Raw genomic sequence first — 24,273 nt, forward strand, 5'->3', positions numbered from 1 at the left:
TCCTAAAATTAATAATTGAAATGGAAAAAAAGTCATTACATAAATACAAACTTGATTATTCAAATTGCAAAACCCCCTAAAATTGATGGTTTGATGGTGTGGTCCTAGGGGTATATTTTTGTGGAGGTTGACGTTTACGTTGCGGGTGATTGTGGCGATCAACATGCTCTTCACCCGCACGTGGGGGTATGCGAAACATAGATGAAAAATCATATACCTTAAACGTCATTAATGAACTTGAGCTGGGGAGTGAAGTACTGCGGTGGATACAAGCCGAGAGGAGTGGGTACTAAAGTGGATATGGGCTGGGAGGAGTGGAGTATTGAGGTGGATACGGGCCGGGAGGAGTGGAGTACTAAGGTGGTAGTGGGCTGAAGATATCAAACTCTAAATGATATTCATAGCCTGACGAGCCCGGGAAATAGTCATCACCCCCAAGTCTGGATGATAAGAACTATCCCTAGAGTGTAGCTTCGGCTCTGCCTCTGGATCAGGTGCATGAAGCGGATGTAGAAGGGGATGGAAGGGTTGTCCAAGTCGTATCATGTGCGGGGGGACTACCATCGACTGCCCACCAAACATAAATGATTTCCCAATCTCAGAGTACCACTGTATGTACTCTAATGAGGGCTGCAAATCTAAAGCACGATCCATCTGAAGTACCCGCCCCAACAGGTTGTTCCACATTGAAATATATTCTTCATGCACTTTCGCCCAATCATTTCCATGTTTCCCCCTCTTGTTAATTCCACGGATGTCCCCCAACAGTAATGGTAGTGTCGAGATATACTGTATGCAACCGAACTGTTAGAGTACTCGGTCATCATGATACCACTCCACTATTTGGAAATTGATAACGGGTGCACTAATGCACCATAGGTTTAAGTGGACGTGGGCAGACGAAGGAATAATCGCCATAATTTTTGGAACAAAATACGACACCCAAATGAACTACACAGTTAATAACATAGTTATATTAACGCAGGTCGAGTGAGATAAAATAATAAAATTAAGTTGATATTGGAAAAAATTACCCCCTCCAGCATGATTCTCGATCATCAGATGGTATATCAAAATCATGTATGACCTCCCGATACTCGAATTAGTGCTCCATCTACGAAAACAAATTGTTAGAATAATATAATCCAAAAAAGTCAACTTATTGTTATAATGAGTAAAAATTCATCATCTATTAATGAGTGGAAATACATATGATTGGTGACTAATCAATGCCAAGAATGGCATCCGGTAAAGCACCCACGACTGCAACAATATAAGACATCCGTCTATGTCCACCGCAAAAGGATCTGTTGTCCGAAAAAGTTCTCGGTACAACATGTCTAACACTGCAGACCCCCAACTGTACGAACGAATGTTATGCAAATTAGATAATAGGGGCAAGTACATCACGTGGACCCTATTGTTGTTTGCATCTGGTATGAGTACACCCCCTATAAGGTGCATAATGTAAGCTCGAACGGCGTGCATCACCTCTCATTCACTGGCAGTACTCAACAAATGCTCGAAATTGGCCTTTAGCCATAAAAACTTCAAATTCATAAATTTTCCCTCACTGGGCAAGCATCCAAGTAAGTCATAGCAAAAGGCGGTCGACCTAGAGATTGAACTTACGCCTGTGACCGCATTCTCGTCTATGGGGAGCTTGAGCTGCAGTGCAACATCCTGTAGAGTAATGGTGCACTCCCCACAAAGTAAATGAAATGTGTGGGTATCCGAATGTCATCGCTCGACTAAAGCGGATATTAAGTCGTATCGCAAATCAAAGGTCCAGATCAATGTCGCTGATCCAGATCCGGCTAACTCCAAGTATGGCATTAGGCGTTCATCTCGCAGAAACCCTACACTATTAACACGACCCCTCAATACACGGTACGAGCTCTGACATTATTAAATTAGCAAAATAGTTAATACAATCTAATTTAATTCCGCAAATGACGTGAGTATCAAATAACAATTTCATTACCATCTCATTAATAGTACTTGATATGTAATTATCATTATTAATCAAATAACCATTTGTTGTAAATCTACAATTAAAAAATGAATTCATTTAATTTGTTGCAAAAAACACAATAAATAATTTGAAATTTGAGAAACAAAAAATACAGTAAATATCTCATAATTTCTCATATTTTACCTACAATAATTTTTTTGTTAGTTTACAATAATAATACAATTAAAATAAATATAAACTATCTAAACATAAAAAACATACGAATAAAAAAAAGAAATTTACATGTTAGTTTCTTTCAAACAACCTATAAAATTATATAAAAACAAATTTAATCAATATTTTAGTAAATCAATAAAAAATGTCAAATAAACAAAAATCAAATAAATTTACATTACTAAAAAATCACAAAACACTAAACTAAACACTAACAATTTATAACCTAATCATAAATTACTAACAAAATAACTATAATTTTTTTTAAAAAAATTTTACATTACTAAAAAAATCACAAAACACTAAACTTAACACTAACAATTTATAACCTAATCATAAATTACTAACAAAATAATTTTACATTAATAAAAAATCACAAAACAAAAAACTAAACACAACAATTTATAACATAATCCTAAATTACTTACAAAATGATTTTAAAATAATTATAAAAAAATTACATTCATAAAAAAACATTAAACCATAAACACTAAACACAAACAATTTATAACCTAATAATTAAAAACAAAAAAATTTCACAACATATTAACTAAACTCTTTAAATTAAAAAAAATATTTACTAAAATAATACATACATTTTTTCTTTCTTTCTTTCTTCTTCTTCTTCTTCTTTTTTTCTTCTCCTTTCTTTCACTTTTTTTTTCTTCACTCCCGCTCCCTTCATCTTAAGGGGTACCATGCTTATAAGGTCCCCTATTTCAATTTTTTTTCCTTTCTGAAGGGACTAAACACTGCTTAGAAGCAGTGTGTAGGGGCATGCAGGGGAGGGGAGCTGGGGCATGCAGGGAGTTCGGCACAAGGGGGAATCGGCGCAGGATGACTGGACTGAACAGCATCAGTGCCGCCTATCTGAAAGGCGCGATTGGTGCCGCCAATCCAAATGGCGTCACACGGCGGTCATGGGTATTTTGACCCGATATATATATTTTTAAATAATAAAAAATAATATATTTTTAAAAAACAAAAAAAAATTATTAAAAAACAGGTGATATTGCCTATGAGAAATGTACCACCTAAAAAACATACTATTTTCGTTATTAATCCTGTTAACACCCATTTTAGAAATTAAAATTTTTTTATATTATTTGGGTAAATTAGCCGCATCATTCTTTGGCTGGAGACGACATTGGAGCTCTAACAATAGTAAAATGTGGTGACAATTATAGTTTCTTTGATTTGAAACGACAACGATTTGCTAAGGAAGAATATGAAATGAAAAAAAAAAGATTTATTTGAAAAAAAAGGAAAGATTTTTTTTATAGAACTAGGGTTAAATTGAGACAAGTTTTAAATGTTGATAGTTGAATCTTTTATAATTATGCCTAAATTAATATAGTGTATAAATTTTAGAAGTTATGTAAGTTTTGAAACTGTCACTTTATCCTTTCATCACAAAAGTTAATGACACTTGGCGAGATTAGTTGGACGAGGAAATTGTAATTTTATTTATAGTTGGATGAATGAGAAAAAATTAAGCATAGTTAATTTGCATGAAGTATAATTTGCTTATTATTAAATTTAACAATAAAATACTGAATAAATAATTACATAATGAAATTTAATTAATATTAGATAAAATTTTATAATAAAGAAAAGGACACCTAGCGAAAGCAGGGGCTTAATTTCAGTTCTTCCATATTTTTATCCTTCAAACGAGTACTATACCAAATTAGGCAAGTTGAAATCTATAGTGTATACACGTAATGAGGAGGGTAAAGTAAATTCCACAATATATGCCAATCTATAAATGGAAACCTTAGAACTCTGCATTTTTCTCATCAAAGTAAAAAAAAAGGGAGTGTAAAAAGAGATAAAAAGAAAAAGAAAATGTCGGGAATAGTGGAAAAACTGAAGGACATGATGGGTGACGAGGACGAGGACGACAAGAAGGACAAGAAGGACAAAAAGGACAAGAAAGACAAAGATCACAAGAAAGGTAAAGATCATAAAGAAGACAAAGATGAAGGGATGATGGATAAAATCAAGGACATGATCACGGGTGATAAAGATGACGATAAGCATAAGAAAGATGACCATAAGCACAAGGACCGCAAAGAGCACAAGGATGAAGGGATGATGGATAAAATCAAGGACATGATCACTGGTGATAAAGATGACGATAAGCACAAGAAAGATGACCATAAGCACAAGGAACGCAAAGAACACAAGGATGAAGGGATGCTAGATAAGATCAAAGACAAGATCCACGGGGATGACGATCGTGGCCGCGACCATCGTCGCGATAGTAGCCGTGGTCGCGATAGCAGTCGTGATCGTGACCACCATCGTGATAGCAGTCGTGAGCACCATCGCGATCGGGACCGTGATAGTGATCGTGAAAGCGACCGTGATAGCGATGGTGGTAGTGATGACGAGAAGAAGAAAAAGAAGAAGAAAGGAAAAAAGAAGAAAGACGATGGTAGCGGTAGTGATGATGATCATTAGATCATCATTATCCATAAACAACATGCATTATCATCATCTCCATAACTCCACCACGCCTCTCTTGTTTGCAAGTGGAGAGCGTGAATGAAATATATATTGATATGAAAATAAGGTATTTCTTTTTTCTTTTCTTAATTAATTAGTATTTGTTATCCGAATACTACTTAATTTATTTTTTAAAATATGTAAGTGTAAATTTTAAAGATAAATAAAACATTGCATTAGCATTATTCATGTATAAATAATTGTAAAATCAATATAACAATGCTAGTTTGAATAAAATATTGCAGAATATCTTTATTGTTTTAGAATATTTTTTTATGTTTTTTTAACATGTCGTGCCTAATATTCCCGATCTCCCTTGTATAAACTTAAACAATTGTGAGTTGGCCTGTCTTTCATTGTTTTTAACACTACCAGTTGGCAATTTGTCATTACCAGGGATTCAAATAGCGGGCCGATATCAGAATAGCGGCCGTTATATAGCGGTAGCGGCACCATCCGAAACCGCTTGTGCTGAAAATAGCGGTGTGAAGTGGAGTCACGCCAATAGCGGTGGGTTGCGGCCGCAACTTAACGGGTAACGGCCAATTGCGGCAATAACGGGCCGTTATTCCCGTTGTTTTCTGTTACAGTAAATTAAAAAAAAAGTCATCCCCTCAAACAAAAATCGACAGAAACAGTAAAAAACAAAAGGGAATATATTCCCCTACCTGCAAAGTGCAAAATCAGAGAGCTTTCAATAAAAAAAAAGTAAAAAGAAGTCAAAGAAACAAAAAAAGTAATCAAAACTCAAAAGCAATAGAAAAAGAAATATGAAATTCTGTTTCTTATATATGGTCAAACAACAAGCAGAAGATGAAAGCAAGGAGCCGAGCCAACTGCCGAGGACTTGAATCTGAAAAGCAAACCCATCTATTTCCTCTTCGAAGTACTTCTAGGTTTCTTCCAGTTCTTTCTCAGCCCTTCTAAGTTCTAAGCCAGTATTCCTTTACCTGGTTTTTCACACTTTCAAGTTTCAACAACAGTAGAGATTCGGCCATTTTTGTTGATAGTCTGATGAGTTGGAGGCTTGGAGCCTTGGAGGCTACTGGTTAGAGTTAGGGAATAGAAAGAATCGTTTCATTTTCTTTTAATTTTTCTGTTTTTGTTTTGGTTTGTGGCTTTATTGGCAATTGGCATGCTGCTCTGTTTTGTTTCTTTTTTGACTCTTGTTTTACTCATTAATTAGGGGCAGCCACCGTCCATTTTAACCACTAGAAAATAGGCATGTAAATTGTACTTTTATCCACCTGTCCATTGTTAAAAATTATCTTAAAATAATTATTTGAAAATTTCTTTATTAAATTTAAAAATATATATATAAATTTCTGGACACAATTTTTAATATGACATGGGCTTTATATATAAAGTTGTGTTCTCATATCATATTAATAAAGATTTATAAGTGCTAGAAAACACTCTAAAATCATTAAAAGTGAATTTTTATAATTATAATTATAATTACTATGTTTTACAATAAGTTGTGCGAATTTGAAAAAAATTCACGATCGCGATACCCGCAGTGACCGCAATAGCGTCCGTTATGTCCGCGACCGCGACAAACGCGACACGACCGAAAACGCGACCGCGACCGCAATTTAAATCCCTGGTCATTACAGTCGGACATTATATGTTTTTCTTCTCCTTTTTTTTTCTTTAAGTAGAACAACAAAAGCCTTGTTCTTCACTTCCCACCAAGAAAAACACTGCTAACTTGTGGAAATAGTTTAACCATACCTTAGCTTGCAAGAAAAAAAATAAAATATGGATAGGCTTATTAGTTTGGAACCATCAAACCTTGTTTCTATTAGGATTGAGCCAGGGCAGAAATGCTATGGAGAGCTTACTTTGCGCAATGTTATGTACACCATGCCGATTGCAATCCGGATGCTGCCGGTTAACAAGGGCCGATACACTGTCAAGCTTCAGTCCGGAATCATAGTGCCACTTGGGACACTAACTGTGGAGATTGTGTATCATCTCCCTCTTGGTTCACTTCTTCCGGACTCGTTTCCTTACAGTGATGATTCTTTCCATCTGCATAGTGTCGTGGTTCCCGGTGCGGCGATCAAAGATTCGGTATCGAGCTTTGATGTGGTTCATAATGACTAGTTCACTACAAAGAAGAAACAGGTGTTTATTGATAGTGGTATCAAGATCATGTTTGTTGGTTCACCTGTTTTGGTTCAACTTGTGATGGATGGTTCTATGGAAAGAATCAGAGAGGTACTGGAGCTTAGTGATCCCACTTGGAAACTAGCTAATTCAGTTGATTCACGTGGACAAACATTGCTTCATATTGCTATAACTCAAAGAAGACTTGATATTGTCCGATTACTGCTTGAATTTGAGCCGGCTGTTGAGTTTCGATGCCGGTCAGACTCTACCCCACTCGGGGCTGCTGCAAGCTGTGGTGAAGAATTGATTGTTGAACTTCTATTGGCACATAACGCTAGCACAGAGCGACGCGAGTCCTCTCGTTGGGGTCCTGTTCACCTCGTTGCAGTTGGTGGCCATGTAGAGGTTCTTAGACTTCTTATGCTCAAAGGGGCTAATATTGATTCCCTCACAAACGATGGCAACACTGCCTTACACCTTGCCGTCAAGGCAGGAAGAAAAGATTGTGTGCGCCTACTATTAGCTAATGGTTCCAAACCTGATGTACGCAATACAAGAAATGGCGATACACCATTACATATCGCTGCACGACTAGGAGATGAACAGACGGCGAAGCTTTTACTTCAAAAGGGGGCTTATAAAGATAACCGGAACAAAGCAGGAAAAGCCGCCTACGATGTTGCAGCTGAGCATGGTCACACATGCCTTTTCGATGCACTCAAGCTCGGTGACAGCTTATGTTTAGCTGCTCAAAAAGGTGAAGCGGGAACCATCCAGAGGCTGATAAAAAATGGTGCGGCGATCAACGGAATGGATCAACATGGACGGACGGCTTTACATAGAGCTGCATTCAAAGGAAGAACAGATACTGTAAGGATGCTGATTGATAAGGGCACGATATTGATTCCAAAGACGAAGACGAATACACGGCTTTGCATTGCGCGGTGGAATCGGGCCATGCCGAAGGGGTGGAATTGTTGGTGAAGAAAGGAGCGGATGTGGAAGCAAGGACTAATAAAGGTGTCACAGCGCTGCAAATTGCAGATTCATTGCAGTATGCAGGGATTAGCAAGATACTGATCCATGGTGGAACGGAAAATTGGGGAAAGAGATTGAAACAAAGGCAGTAATGATGAAGAGGAGACTCTCGAAACCAGGGATTTAAATTGCGGTCGCGGTTGCGTTTTTGGTCGCGTCGCGTTTGTCGCGGTCGCGGACATAACGGACGCTATTGCGGTCACTGCGGGTATCGCGATCGTGAATTTTTTTCAAATTCGCACAACTTATTGTAAAACATAGTAATTATAATTATAATTATAAAAATTCACTTTTAATGATTTTAGAGTGTTTTCTAGCACTTATAAATCTTTATTAATATGATATGAGAACACAACTTTATATATAAAGTCCATGTCATATTAAAAATTGTGTCTAGAAATTTATATATATATTTAAATTTAATAAAGAAATTTTCAAATAATTATTTTAAGACAATTTTTAACAATGGACAGGTGGATAAAAGCACAATTTACATGCCTATTTTCTAGTGGTTAAAATGGACGGTGGCTGCCCCTAATTAATGAGTAAAACAAGAGTCAAAGAAGAAACAAAACAGAGCAGCATGCCAATTGCCAATAAAGCCACAAACCAAAACAAAAACAGAAAAATTAAAAGAAAATGAAACGATTCTTTCTATTCCCTAACCCTAACCAGTAGCCTCCAAGGCTCCAAGCCTCCAACTCATCAGTCTATTAACAAAAATGGCCGAATCTCTACTGCTGTTGAAACTTGAAAGTGTGAAAAACCAGGTAAAGGAATACTGGCTTAGAACTTAGAAGGGCTGAGAAAGAACTGGAAGAAACCTAGAAGTACTTCGAAGAGGAAATAAATGGGTTTGCTTTTAAGATTCAAGTCCTCGGCAATTGGCTCGGCTCCTTGCTTTCATCTGCTGCTTGTTGTTTGCCCATATATAAGAAACAGAATTTCATATTTCTTTTTCTATTGCTTTTGAGTTTTGATTACTTTTTTTTGTTTCTTTGACTTCTTTTTACTTTTTTTTTACTGAAAGCTCTCTGATTTTGCACTTGCAGGTAGGGGAATATATTCCCTTTTGTTTTTCACTGTTTCTGTCGATTTTTGTTTGAGGGGATGACTTTTTTTTTTAATTTACTGTAACGGAAAATAGCGGCCCGTTATTGCCGCAATTGGCCGTTACCCATTAAGTTGCGGCCGCGACCCACCACTATTGGCGTGACTCCGCTTCACACCGCTATTTTTAGCAAAAGCGGTTTCGGACGGTGCCGCTACCGCTATATAACGGCCGCTATTCTGATATCGGCCCGCTATTTGAATCCCTGCTCGAAACCAAGAGCCCTGCCCGGTAACTTCGACAGATCACTACCATTGGTAGTAATTTAAACTTGCCTCTTACTTTTCTTGTAATATCCGTATTCAACAACTGTGTTAATCTTCCATTTACATATACATATTTTTACGCATCCAATAAAAAGTGCGCCGCTTCATATTTTTTAAAAAGAATTTTTAATATTAAAGAATTCTTCTCAATAATATTTTAATATTAATTATTGTTGACTAATTAAATAAAATTAATGTAAAAAAATTAAATATAATTATCAAGTAGTAATAGTAATAGTAATAGTAATAGTAATAGTAATAGTAATAGTAATAGTAATATAAGGTTTATGGACTTTTTGTTCTAACTAGATTTATGATGTATGGTAGGATGACTTAGGGTATAAATTTTTAATATTTATAATTTTAGGGAAAGAGTTTGAACTTAGAATTTTTATATTTTTATTTTCAGGGAAAGAGTTAGATTAAAATTTAGGATATAAAAGGTTTAAGATTTTAGATTTAAAATTTTATATAAAAAATATATTAATTTAGAGTTAAAAATAGTAATAAGAGTTAATTTGATGTTTCATTATGTATTATATTACTTATGTTCTTTAAAAAAATGACGCAATATGATATTATTGGATGTGTAAAAAGTACTTTTTTTTTTAAGATCATCTTAATCTAAATTAAACTCGCATATTATTAGTTGGATTTATGGAATATTGAATCTATATATGATATACTATTAATAAAATTTCTGATTGAGTTAGTGGCATAAGTCAATCAGGCACCAACCCGATCAAAAGCAATGTAAAATTAACCTTTCTTATTTAAAATAAATTATATTACTCAAGGATACTTTAGTCTTTTTATAATTTATAGGGCAATAAAAATATGCATATGGTGAGATTTTAACAATGCCAATTGTAACCCCCTACTACCCGACCCAATCATCAGGTCTGAGCAACGGGATATTACATTCGTTGCCAGAGCAATTGACGTTATCCATTTCATGAAAGAATTCAAGTTGTACAATTCTTAATCAAGCATTTACTTCAAGTAATCATGAAATAGATTTAAGTTGCAAAGTTTCAAATTTTCATAAAAGCTATTGTTACTTATTAGAAAGGTATCAATACTTGTTTAAGTATCGATACGGTTTAAATATTCTGCCAATTTTTGTAATTTATAAAACAAAACGTTATCGATACCAATTTGGCATTATGTTTGTTTTGAAAACTGATTATATGGTCAAGTATCAATACTTAATGCCAGGATATCGATGCTTTTTGCCAAAATTGGTAAAAAAATCACTTTTAAAAAACTTTCATTTCATGCTCAAACACAACATCAAATGACCCATTAGTCCGTTCAGTTAAAAAAACACATATCAATATAATCCGTTTTATAGAAACATAAGTTTGTTTTAGTTATTATTTTATTCAATTTTAACTCCAAAATTGTTATAAAAATCCTATTTGTAATTATTTTAAAGTAATTTGACAACCTTGAAGTTCTTAGCCATGTACAAGTTTAATGTCAAAATGAGTAATGCAAAACCCAAAAACCATACGGGTAACCAAGTCCATGCCATAGTCTGTTTAACAAAGCAAAATCCAACAAAGATTATAAAATAAAGTTTAAAATACGTTTATTCAAAACCGATGAGAGTGCTTTGAGTTTCAAGCCCGAGCCCTAACCTCACGAGTTATCTGAAAAAATGGGAAAACTAAGGGGTGAGCTATGAAGCTCAGTGTGGTCTTAACATATGGGTAGTAATCATATAAAGCAGTAAATATTAGCATACAAACATGCAATTCAAAGTACAAATAAGAATTACGGTATCAACATATTTCAGAATATCCAATTGCAAGCTCATAAATAATAGTGCAGTTCACTACCCGGTCCAACCCTACACACCATAGTAAGAGTTCCCTGAACTTGTCCAGCCCTTTACACCAAAATAGTATTTACGAATAAGCCTTCAGTATATCAGTAAATCTTATCGGTGAATTGACCCGACTTTTAAAGCATGAACTTCCTCCTTCAACAACCTAACCCTTATGCAATAGTATGACATGCTACCAATGATAGAAAATAGTAACAGTAACAATGTCAACATGCTATTATCATATGAATGATAACAATTTGTTATTCAAGCAGTAACAGTAGGCATGCATCAATAATATGTGCAGAAATAACACTAAAACAACAACACGCACATATTCAACATTATCAATTAAAAAAATGGCAACATGCTACAACTAGATCTACCATACAAAGTTCCATTTCCAACTGAGTTGATCCGTCGGTTTCTCAGTAACTTAATAATGACTATATTCCAACCAGATCTGAGGTTACTAGTTACAACCGAAATCATTAGGTTAAAATAACCAACATTAAAAGATAAAACCAACAACCAAATCGTACAAATGGACACTTAAATAGTTGGCTAAAATCATACACACACTGCAACACACAGTTAAGACACATACCTCACTGCACACACTTGTACGGCACCCTCACTCCTCTGATGAACTTCTACAGTTCAGATCTGATCCATTCACGTCAAGATCTGATCCTTCAAATGACATACAAACAAAAACATATAACATCAAAATTGACATCAATGATTTCAGAAAGATCTAACAAAAACCGATTAAGCAAAATGAAAGAGAGTAAACCGCAACTCAATTGTGTATCTGAAAATGAAATCTAACCAATATAGACGAAAACAATTGTCGACAGTTTTATGCACCAATGGGATTTGATCGAACAAGATGATTCGGGAAAAAGAAAAAAAATTAGCAATTTAGTAGTTGGGTAAGAAGCGACGGTGAAAAAGGAGTGATCTAAACGATGTAGATACAGTGGTTGGAAAAGAAAAAAAAAGAAAAAAAGAAATGAGAGGAGATGAGAAGAGAAAAACAGCGCAATGGAGAAAAAAGAGAGAAAGCATAAGGCTAGGGTTAAGGTAACAACAGAAACAATTGAAATGAAAAGAGGATGCTGGCTAGAAAAAAATATGCTTAGGTACTTAAGGTTCTGCGACTAGGGTTTACTGCCAAGAAAATGCGGCATTAGAAAAAAGATGAGATGATTAGGGTTTTTCAGAAGCTCATAACAAACCAATCCCAGAAAGAGGCCTAAACGCACGTTCAAGCAAGAAATAAAATAAATTCAAAAATTACAGATTTAACCTAAAAATTTAACCTACATTTTGGGGTTTGATAACTCTCCCCTCTTTAAAAGAAATTTTATCCTCAAATTTACTTGATCCAAACAGATGAGGATATTTTCACCGCATTGAGTTTTCCAGCTCCATATAGCCTTTTCAGTGCTATGATTCAACCACAGTACCTTAACCAACAGAATCAGGTTCCTCTTAAATTTTTTTCCTCTTGATCTAGAATTTATACAAGCTCCTCCTAATATGTCAAATTCGGTCTCACCTCTACCCTCTCAATCGAAACAACATGCGACAAGTCAGATTAGTAATTTTGTGGCATGGAGGCATGAAACACATCATAGATACGATCTAGCTCAGGAGGTAACTCCGATTGATATGCCACTGACCTAAACCTCTTAAGGATCCTATACGACCCAATGGACGTCATGCTCAACTTGCCCTTTTGCCCAAATCTCAGCACTTTCCTCCACAGTGGCACTTTCAGAAAAACCTGATCACCCATACTGTACTCTATGACTTCTACCTATCCGAAGTCGTGTTCAGTCTTTCTTGAATCAATTTAACTTCCCCTCTGTCTCTTGTACCAATTCGAGAATCAAAATTTTCCTTTTACCCAATTCGATCCAACACAATAGTGTCCGTCATTTACAACCATATAATGTCTCATATGGTGTCATCTGTGTGCTCAATTTTAAACTATTATTGTATGCAAACTCAGCCAACGCTAAGTGCTCCTCCCAACTACCTTTGAATTCAATAATGCAACTCTTCAATACGTCATCCAAAATCTGAATTACTCATTCCGACTGGCCATTTTTCTGTGGATGAAAATTCGTACTAAAATCTAGTATAGTACCAAGTGTTTCATGCAATTTCTTCTAGAATCGGGACGTAAAATGAGGATCACAGTAAAAAATAATCAAAACATGCACCCTATGCAGTCTCACAATCTTAGAAATATACAACTTACCTAGTTTTTGTAGTGAATAATCTATACGAACTGGTAGGAAATGAGTCGACTTAATTAATCTGTCCACAACCACCCAAATTGAATCATTCTTCGTGGGTGTCAAGGGCAACCCACTAACAAATTCAATAGTCACACGCTCTCACTTCCACTGAGGAATCTTAATTAGTTGTAGTAGATTGGAAGGAAACTGGTGCTCAACTTTTACTTGTTGGCACGCCAGACACTTAGCCACAAAACCAGTTATCTCTCACTTTATGCCAAGTCACCAATACAGTTTTTTAGATCCTGATACAAAACTCTGATAATAGTCGATTAACCTTAAGAAACTCTGAATCTCAAAAACATTCTTTGGTTGCCTCCACTCCAGAATAACCTTGATCTTCTTCGAATCCATACAGATACCCTTTGCCGATACAATATGACCCAAAAACATTACTTCTTTTAGCTAGAACTCACATTTACTTAACTTAGCATAAGATTTCTTTTCTTTGAGAATCTACAAGACAACTCTCAAATGCTCGTCATATTAGTCTCAGTCTTTGAGTAAACCAGAATGCCATCAACGAATACAATGACAAACTATTCCAAGAATGACTGAAACACCATATTCATCAGGTCTATAAACGCAAGAGGGGCATTCATTAGACCAAACGACATTAATAGGAACTCGTAATACCCATACCAAGTCTTGAATAAAGTCTTAGGCACATTTTGACTCCTTCACCTTTAGTTGATAATACTCAGACCTCAGATCAATCTTAGAGAACACTGTCACTTCACAAAGCTGTTTGAACAAGTCATCAATTCTTGGTAGATGATACTTATTCTTAAAGGTGAACTTGTTCAACTGCCAATAATCAATACACAACTTCAATGTTACTTTTTTCTTCTTAACAAACAAAATTGAGGCTCCTCAAGGAGACACACTAGGTCTTAGGAATCTTCGATCCATGAGCTCCTGAAGTTTGACTTTAAGTTCATTGAGTTTGTTAAGTGTCATGCGATAGGGAACAATAGACTCTAGTGCAGTTCTAGGAAACACCTCAATTTCGAACTCAACATATCGATCAAGAGGTAATCTCGGTAGTCCCTTAAGAAAAACATCCGTAAACTCCCTTACGGTACAGATATTATCCACAGCTAGACTACCCGTACTTGCATCCAAAATGTAAGCAAGATACACTTCACAACCTTTTCGAATAAGTTTCTCCACTACAATTGTTAAAATCACATTAGGTAGATAATGTCTCTATTCCCCCACCATAACAATCTCCTTTCTCAGTTGTCTTCAAAGTCACCCTCTTAATGGCATAGTCCAAACTTACACGATGTTCAACCAACCAGTCCATCACTAGAATCAAGTCAAATTCCCCAAAAGGTAACTCTATCATATAAACTGGAAACACCTCACCCTGAATCTCCAATAGACACCTCCTATAAATCTTATTCACCACCACAGATTGCCCCAATGGACTAACAACAGTTACATCACTAATAATTTCCTTTATCTCAATTCCCAGTTTATCAGAAACCATACTAAAAACATAGGAATGAGTAGAACCAATATCAATCAAAGCAAAGTACGATATAAACTGAATTGTAAATGTACATACAATTAAATTAGATGAGTCACGATCCCCTAGACACCTACCTGCAGAAACAAGTACTGACTGTCTAGTTTCAGTCATGGTCAAATTCTGACCTGGTGCTCCCTAACCTAGACCCACTGTACCTGTCATACTAGTTGCGACTCCAGAATCACAATTTTTACCCTAATCATGACCATTCGAAAGTAACTACCTAAAACCTTGAGTCTGATTTGTAGCTTGCATCTAACCAACAGAACGTGGATAATCTTTCACCCGGTACTTAGTAGACCCACATCCCAGACACGCTCTAAACTTCTTCCAACACTTTCTCAAGTGTCGCCTATCATAGTACCCATAAATTAGAATTCTTCTCAATCCAGATGAACCTCTTACACTACCCCTTACAACACTCTACTATGATTTTCCCTCCATGGCTTGCTTCAGAGGTCGTAAAAATGAGCCAATAAGGTATGAATCCCTCTTACTTGGAGCCCTATCCTTATCACGTTTGTTTCTCTCCAAACGTTTAACCTCCTCCACAATCTCAGTCTTCTCAAATAGAGTCTCAAACACCCTCTCCTAATGCGGTGTACCTTGAACCTTAAGATCGTAGCTCAGCCTATCTTCAAATTGTAGACTCTTATCCTACTCAATAACCATCATACCCGAAGTATAACGGCTCAACATTAGAGACTTGGCCTCTTACTTGACCACAGTTTTATAACCCTGTTTTAGTTTAATAAACTTCAGTCTACAAGCCTTAACATACCTCGTACTGACATATTTTTTCTAAAAAGCCTCCTGAAAATACTCCCATGTCAGACGCTTTGCCTGAGTACCCCTCACTACAGATTGCCACCGACAATATGCTTAATTCCTTAGCAGAGACACTATGCCCTTCAGGTTCTACTTTGGGGTACAGCCCATATCCTCAAAAATCCTTTATGTAGCCTTCATCTAATACTCGACTACAGTTAAGTTTGTTTCCGTCATACCCCTAAACAACTCAGCTACATTAGCCCGAAGCCTTTCAGTCACTGATCCACAACCACCTTATCTAAATTGGGTTATAGTAACCCTCTAAAGCACCCCCAACATAGCATGAGATAATGCATCGTCTCCCATTTCATGATTTCTGCCATCAGAGGCAAGTGAGTTGTCTCTAAAATTAGCCTCAGTAATCAGAGTATCGTCCTGAGGTAAAGACAGCTCAACTTGAGCAGCTTGACATGACGTACCTTGGTTTCCCTTACCTCGAGTGTTTACAATGGATTCTCGAATTTATATAGTCTAGTGTATATCTACAGATTTGTAAAATACAACATCTAGTTAGGGACGATACCAGAGTCTCAGAATTATTTTGAAAACATTGAAAAAATATTTGTGGCATGGTACCTGACAAAACCCTTTTTAAAAATATGCATGCAGACCTTACTGATCCCACAGTCCGAGTTTTAAAACTCGACTTTGATTCCACCAAATGTAACCCCCTATTACCCCACCCAATCATCCAGTCTGACTCAACACACCACAGTAAGAATTCCTCTAAACTCGTCCAGCCTTATACACCAAAACAATATTTGCGAACAAGTCATCAATATATTAGTAAATCTTATAGGTGAACCAATCTGACTTTTAAAGCTTGAACATCTTCCTTTAACAACCCAACCCCTATGCAACAATATGACATGTTATCGATGACAGAAAATGGTAACAGTAACAATGTCAACGTGCTATTATCATGTGAATGGTAACAGTTTGTTATTCAAGCAATAACAGTAGGCATGCATGAGTAATATGTGCAGAAATAACACTAAACAACAACACACATTTTCAATATCGTCAGTTCAAAAAATGGCAACATGCTACAACTAGATCTACTATACACGGTTATGTTTCCAACTAAGTCGATCTGTCAGTTTCTCAGTACCTCAACAATGATCATATTCCAACTAGATCTGAGGTTCCTTGTCACAACTGAAACCATTAGGTTAAAATAACCAACATTAAAAGATAAGACCATCAACCAAATCGCACAAGCAGACACTTATACAATTGGCCAAACCCATACACGTACACTGCAACATATGGTTAAGACACACACCTCACTACGTGTGCTTATGCAACACCCTCACTTCTCCGATAAACTCCTAATGTTTCAGATCTAAACCGTTCACGTTAAGATTTAAACCTTCAAATGACATATACACAAAAACACGTAACTTCAAAATCGGGATCAATGGTTTCTGGAAAATCTAATAAAAAGCAATTAAGCAAAATGGAAGAGAGTCAATCGCAACTCAATTGCGTATCTAAAAATGGAATCTAACCAATATAAGGGATCTCGCTTATCAACCTACTGCAATTAGGAACGGAAAAAATTGTCGACAATCCTATGCACCAATGAGATCCAATCGAACAATATAGTTTAGGAAAAAACGACATCGATAGCTCAAAAGTGGGGTAAGAAGCGATGGAGACAAAGGAGTGATATAAATGTTATAGATACGATGGTCGAAAAAGAAAGAAAAGAGATGAGAGGATAAGAGAAGAGAAAAACGATACCAGGAAGAGAGAAAAAATAAAGCAGAAGGCTAAGGTTAGGGTAACAATAGAAACAAATAAAATTAAAAGAGGGGGCCGACTAGAGAAAAGTATGTTTAAGTACTTAAGGTTTTGGGACACTAGGAAAAATATGATGAGGGGATTATGGTTTCTTAAAAGCTCATAACAGACTAGTCCTAGACAGAGGCCCAAACGTACACCTAAACAAGAAATAAAATAAATTCAAAAATTACAGATTTAACCCAGAAATTTAACCCAGATTTCAGGGTGTGACACTAATAACATTGAAAAAACTTTAAATTTGCCATTCAATCAAAGTTTTATTTTAATTTATTTATACATTTTAATTTTATGATGTACATATTTCATGTGTTATTATTAAATTCAAATCATACATTTCGTTATTTATATTGTATGTTATTTTTAAACACACATCTATGTTTTGAATACATGGTTTCAACACAAATATACATATGATAGGATTTCTAGTATTATGTAAAGATTTTTATATGATGGTTTATTTATGTCGCATTTCCTCATGCAAATTGAAGTAATAAACTTTTTTTATTTATCATATTTTTCCAATGCAAATGTTAGCCTATGAATTTATTATATATTAAAGATTCAATCTTTAATTTAAGATATTGAATAGGAAAAAATAAATTTTTTTTGTTTAGTAGTTCTACAATTAGAATGGGTTTTGACCCTATTATTAGACACTGATAATGAGAACCTAACTTTTAATTAGTAACCTCTAATTTTAAATTTCAATGGGTAAAATTAAGTTTTTGTTATGTGTTTATGGTGCAGTAATAAAACTCATTCTAGAAAACAAGTTTAATGGAAACTAGTGCAGTCCATTGCGTATAGAATATGAATTTAAATAATCTTAATGGAGTTCATTGTTTATTGTTTAAATGTCTAAAGCAATGAAGACTTTAAAAGAACTCTACCTATATGAGTGGTGTCGCTTCAAACAATAGAAGTGTCGCTTCAAGCAACATAAGAAATGGTGTCGCTTCAAACAATAGATGTGGGGTTTCTCATGTAAATGTTTTTTATGACTAAAATAAGCATATGTCTATATTATTGCTAAAAGTGAACAATCTCTGACAGAAAAATAAACGAATATCATGTGTGGTATATTTCTACTTTTAATACCAAGAGTTGTGGTTTAATTTTCGGACACTAACAACTTCATTAGAACTCTGAAATACACCCACTACTTAATGGTTCAAATCGGGAGATACCATCTTGTATGTGTAATATTTGTTTGTGTAAAAGACTATAAATTAAGTTACCAACATTTTAAACTAAGGGGGATTGTTAGTAATTTATAATGTTAGAATGTGATAGTATTTAATTATCTAGAAAAGTTTAACTAATTATAATTCTTGACAAATAAATGTGTTGTGAATATGTAACTTTTATAGGTAAAGTAAAGTAAAATATTTGAATAATTACTTAATTTTTAATTTTTTTTATTAGAGGTGAATTATCATTTCAATAATTAATTTTTTTTATCGTTCATTGAGTAATATTAAAAGATTTATGTTTAAAATTTTAAAAGTTTGCTCTCGTAGCGTGTTTTCCCTATTTGCTTTTATAACACATTTTTTTTATAGTTTAGGTCTTTGTTTTGTTCATGAGATTTGTGGTGTTTCTTTAAGTGAGAAATATGGAGGTGGATGTAACATCCTCAACCCGACACAATTCACCAGGCTCGAATCTCGGGTTTTAATACACATAACAAAATTTCAAAACAGTTGACGATTACTCATTATTTATCACATTTTTTCTTATCAATTTATTTAAATGCTCAACATCAAAAAAATAAAGAAAGGTATTTAAAAATAAAATAATAATAATAATAAATCAGACTAGTTACAACTTATTACAACACCAAAAGTTTGCTAAGGACAGGCTCTCAAGGCGTAATCCTGCAATACGCTACTATCCAAAGCTGTCCACTGTATGCATAATAACACGGATCCCTATTTCCTTGGCGCATTCTTGGCGCAGTCCCTATTGGCGAACTCATTCATCCAATAATACCTGAAACATAAACATAATACTTATAAGTTACATGAACTTAATGAGTTTGAAATGCAAATTACCTTTAAATCTTTCATGCTGAATTCTTCATCTTGATTATTTAAATTACCCATTTCTGTCTTTGGTGGATACTTTCACATCGTTGGATAAATACATGCTTATAAGCCACATGCTTTCTTAACATGTCATCTTTCATCTAACTAAATGGTTGACTCTAGGCCTTACCAGACGATACTACCTTTTTCTCTTCTCTTCAAACAACTATCTTTAGTTATTCTAGAATAATTAATCACAAGTATTATTCTCTTGGTGGATACTACTCACTGATATTACTTTTGGCAGATTCTCGTACTGAGTTTGCTAAATCAAACCATCAACCAAATCATACCCTGATTCAACCCAATATATATACTCATACTGATGAGGAACACTTTAGGCCATTCAGAAGAAATCCAAACATCTATATTTCACAGTATAAGAATACCATATTTATTGAAAACTTAGATTCCAACTATCCCCATATAAGGCATGATACTACTAAAATGTGTCAGATATTAAATAATTATTATTTCAATATTTCATAGCGTAGTCCAAATTCGAACTAGCAGACACTTATACCTTTCGTAATTTGAATACACCCATATTCTAATTTGACAGGCTATTATGGTGAATTCTCTTTAGAAATACAGACACAATTTCTCATTCAAAATATATCTCGTACGACTTATCAAACTTTACTACTAGATCGAACAACCCAATCTATCTTCAAACTCGTCAGATACTCATCATAGAACTAACAATCGAAGATATATCAGAACTTACCCAAATATTAACATAAGAGCGAATAACTTAACTCTCCATACACATACATATCAATCAATACGCCATATAAACATATTAGGATTCATCGTAGAGGTAATTCAGATTACGCCACAAAGGCTTAGTAGATTACGTAACACAGGCAATCATACAGAATCGTGCGTTTACTATCCCGACAGACTTTCACAAAAGGTGACATGAGTTTCCCCTTCAAGGACTTATACATAAATTCATGTCGTGATCTCCTAGTTTGATCACATTTTTACCAAAAGCATCACCATGAACATCCATATTATCATATTATGTCGTGGGTCTCCGCCACATGGATTTACACACTTTCATGTCGTGATCTACCAATCCACTCTTCATTTTACTGGAGGCTACACCATGAGTGCCGTCATATGATACATTTCCATGGGTCTCAACCACATGGTCTTACACTTGTTTTCGTATCGTGATCTGCCAGTCTGGTTAGCAATATACCTGCCCTACCAGAGGCATCACAAGGGACGTTTAGCCAGAATTTACTTACCAACTTTTTTCATGCTTAGCTAATTGATTTGTATATTCCTATATCAAAATTTACCTGCATACTTACCAATCACTTTCTATTCATATAGTAGTTCGTACATAATATCATCACATACACACAACATTTTTACTATGCTTTACCCATTTTCCTGTAATCTGAGGTGTTTTCATTATATATAAGTTTTTACTAGAGTAATTAACATACAAGATTCAGAATAGATATTCACCTGATATTTATACTCACATAGATTATAGCTCGAAGCTCTAGACTCAGACATCCATCTTGACTCAACAACAATAATTGCCTAAAGAACATAGATTCACTGTTAAAACCCATTTACATACAAGTTGCTAACTTCCCAATCACAGCTAACCCCTATACAAGGCCTTGTATTCATAATCTACAGTTCAAATAACTCTTAACAGACTTATTCAAAAATTAACATACAGAGCTATATTACTTACTCGGAGATGGAATAACCACTAATTAAATCAAGAAACTTAGTTTCTAGCTTAATGAGAAAGATATACAATTAAGTTTAAGAAAAAGAATTAGATAGTAATATTAAAGAAAGAAAAACCCCTTTTTCATGAACCCTTCTCATACATATACATATAACCCAATCCCACTTAGTGGAACTTAACAAGTGTAACTTAATTTAGAATTTGTCCTTCTTAATGTCCTACAAATTCTGAGAGAAACATAAATAAAAACCTTGCATAATGGCTATTAGACCTGTCAATCCAGTTGGTTCCTAACAAAGCCACTTTATAACCCAACTAGCACAATACCAAGGCACGTACTATGCATTTGGCATTAACCCAACTAGAATTTGTCCTTTTCACTTACATATTATTTTTCATTAAATTGAAAATTAACTTGAAATAGAATTTTCACTTACTTACAAGACGATTATTATACATCCACACATATTCTCCAAAAGAAGCAAATGAGTGGATTACACTACACCAAATAGATAATTTCACTACAACACACCTTAATCTCAAATTCGCTAGACTTAGGGCGTGACAGAGGAACTGGCAAATCTTAACATCGTTGATGAGGAAGAAGAGCCAGTACATGCCCATGTAAATGTAAATATCGTTAAGGAAGATTATAGCCTATGTTTGGTGGGGCAAGTTTTAACGGACAGTGTGGTCAATCGGTAATAAGAAACATACTAGCAGATTTTTGGCATCTGTTGGAGGAGTGTCCATTATGATATTGGGGAAAAAAGTTTGTTTCATTTTTATTATGAGATAGATATGAAGAGAGTAGTTGAAGGTATGCTTTGGTTCTTCAATAGTCATCTCATTGTATTTCATTGATTAGAAAAGGGAGAGGACTCGTTACAAGTCACTCTAGTCTATACCAAGTTCTGGGTTCAAGTTCATAATTTGCTAATGGGGTTTATGTTCGAGGGAATAGTGCGAAAATTTGGAAATTTCATCGGTCAGTTCCTAGAATATGATGTTGCTTTAGTGACAAGAGGCGTTAAGAGATTTATGCACATAACAGTTAAGTTAGATGATTGACTTCCTTTGAAAAGGAAGAAATAGATAGCCTTAGATTAAAATAGATCAACTTACGCCTTGTTTCAATATGAAAAAAAATCACATTATTCTATTTTCTGCGTAGAAAGTTGGGCCATGATAAATAATTTTGACCGGTTCAACTGATGTTAAGATCATATAATATGGTGTCTGGATGGGACATCTCCTTAAGAACACCATCATGGAGGGTGTCGCAGGTTGCGAGTAAGTGGCTACAAGACGATAATAGGGATAAACTTGGATAGGGAGAGATGATAGGAGTTTTGAGGACATCCAAACTTCTCATCCTTATCTGAAAGGGGGAAGAAAAATGAGACATTATTTAGCAGCCTCAGCCAAAAATGATATGTAGTTAACACATTTTTATTTGTTATAATTTATCGAATTATGGGTCGGGCTTTGATGGGCATTTGAAATTGGGCTTGGACATGGAATATAGCCCTATTGAGTTCATTAACAGTAAGAAAAGGCAATGTATACAATAGATGATTCCAACTTCAGGCAATAATGATTCAATGAAATCAGAAGTTTTTAATGAAATATCGACATCTACTATAAAGCAGGCCAGCCGGTCGTAATAAAAATATTAAGCTGGAATGTCCGTGGCCTAGAGCAGCCAGGGGTCATTAAGCATCTCAAGAACAAATTAAGACAAATTTAGCCTCAACTTTTGTTTCTCATAGAAACAAAAATTAGTGCAAGATGAATGGAACAAGTATGGAAGAAATGCGAGTTTGTGAATGGAATTGATGTGGAAGCTATGGGATCAAGAGGAGGTTTATCACTAGGTTGGACGAATGACTATAATGTTAATTTAAGGAGTTTCTCTTCATTGTATGTTGATGTTGAAATAAATTAAGGGGATGAGACAATATCATGGAGGTTTACAGGTTTTATGGATCATTAGTGGAACGACGAAGGGTAGAATCATGGAATTTGTTGCAACATTTGAGCAGAAATAGTTCTTTATTGTGGTTAGTAATGGGAGATTTTAATGAATAATGTATTCGTTTGAGAAAAAGGGGGTGCCTCCGAGAAGAGCAATAACTGATGGCTTTCGGGGAATTTTGGAGGAATGTGATCTAAGTTATTTGGAGTTCTCATGACAATGGTTTACATGGAAGAGTGGAAGGCTACCAGTAAATAATATATAAGAATTTCTAAGTCGAGGGGTGGCCAACTCGAATTGGTGGGATCTATTCCCGGGCTATACAATTAAACACCTCCCGTATGGTTTTTTCGATCACTGTCCGGTACTTATTCATACAATTGAAGGCATTGTATGTTGATGTTGAAATAAATTAAGGGGATAAGACAATATCATGGAGGTTTACAGATTTTATAGATCATTAGTGGAACGACGAAGGGTAGAATCATGGAATTTGTTGCAACATTTGAGCAGAAATAGTTCTTTATTGTGGTTAGTAATGGGAGATTTTAATGAATAATGTATTCGTTTGAGAAAAAAGGGGTGCCTCCGAGAAGAGCAATAACTGATGGCTTTTCGGGGAATTTTGGAGGAATGTGATCTAAGTTATTTGGAGTTCTCATGACAATGGTTTACATGGAAGAGTGGAAGGCTACCAGTAAATAATATATAAGAATTTCTAAGTCGAGGGGTGGCCAACTCGAATTGGTGGGATCTATTCCCGGGCTATACAATTAAACACCTCCCGTATGGTTTTTTCGATCACTGTCCGGTACTTATTCATGCAATTGAAGGCATTGGTAGTCGATTGTCAAAGACACGTTCTCAATTTCATTCTAATGCAAACCGGGTACTTGAAGAAACTTTTAAGCATAAAATACAAAGTTTTGGGGAGTCAAA

The 24,273-nt window shown here is 35.1% G+C and overlaps 1 protein-coding gene and 1 pseudogene across 1 annotated transcript; both read left to right on the forward strand.

Moving 5' to 3' along the window:
* The first annotated feature begins 4,036 nt into the window (after positions 1–4,036).
* On the forward strand, positions 4,037–4,654 carry LOC121223199 (putative uncharacterized protein DDB_G0292636). Its single transcript, XM_041104318.1, has one exon. It carries the CDS (start codon positions 4,037–4,039, stop codon positions 4,652–4,654), a length of 618 nt encoding a protein of 205 aa, XP_040960252.1.
* A 1,717-nt stretch (positions 4,655–6,371) lies between these two features.
* LOC121223200 (protein VAPYRIN-like) lies at positions 6,372–7,944 on the forward strand (annotated as a pseudogene).
* Positions 7,945–24,273: the final 16,329 nt, after the last annotated feature.

The sequence above is a fragment of the Gossypium hirsutum genome, chromosome D11, assembly GCF_007990345.1.
Source record: "Gossypium hirsutum isolate 1008001.06 chromosome D11, Gossypium_hirsutum_v2.1, whole genome shotgun sequence".
Taxonomy (NCBI): Eukaryota; Viridiplantae; Streptophyta; class Magnoliopsida; order Malvales; family Malvaceae; genus Gossypium; species Gossypium hirsutum.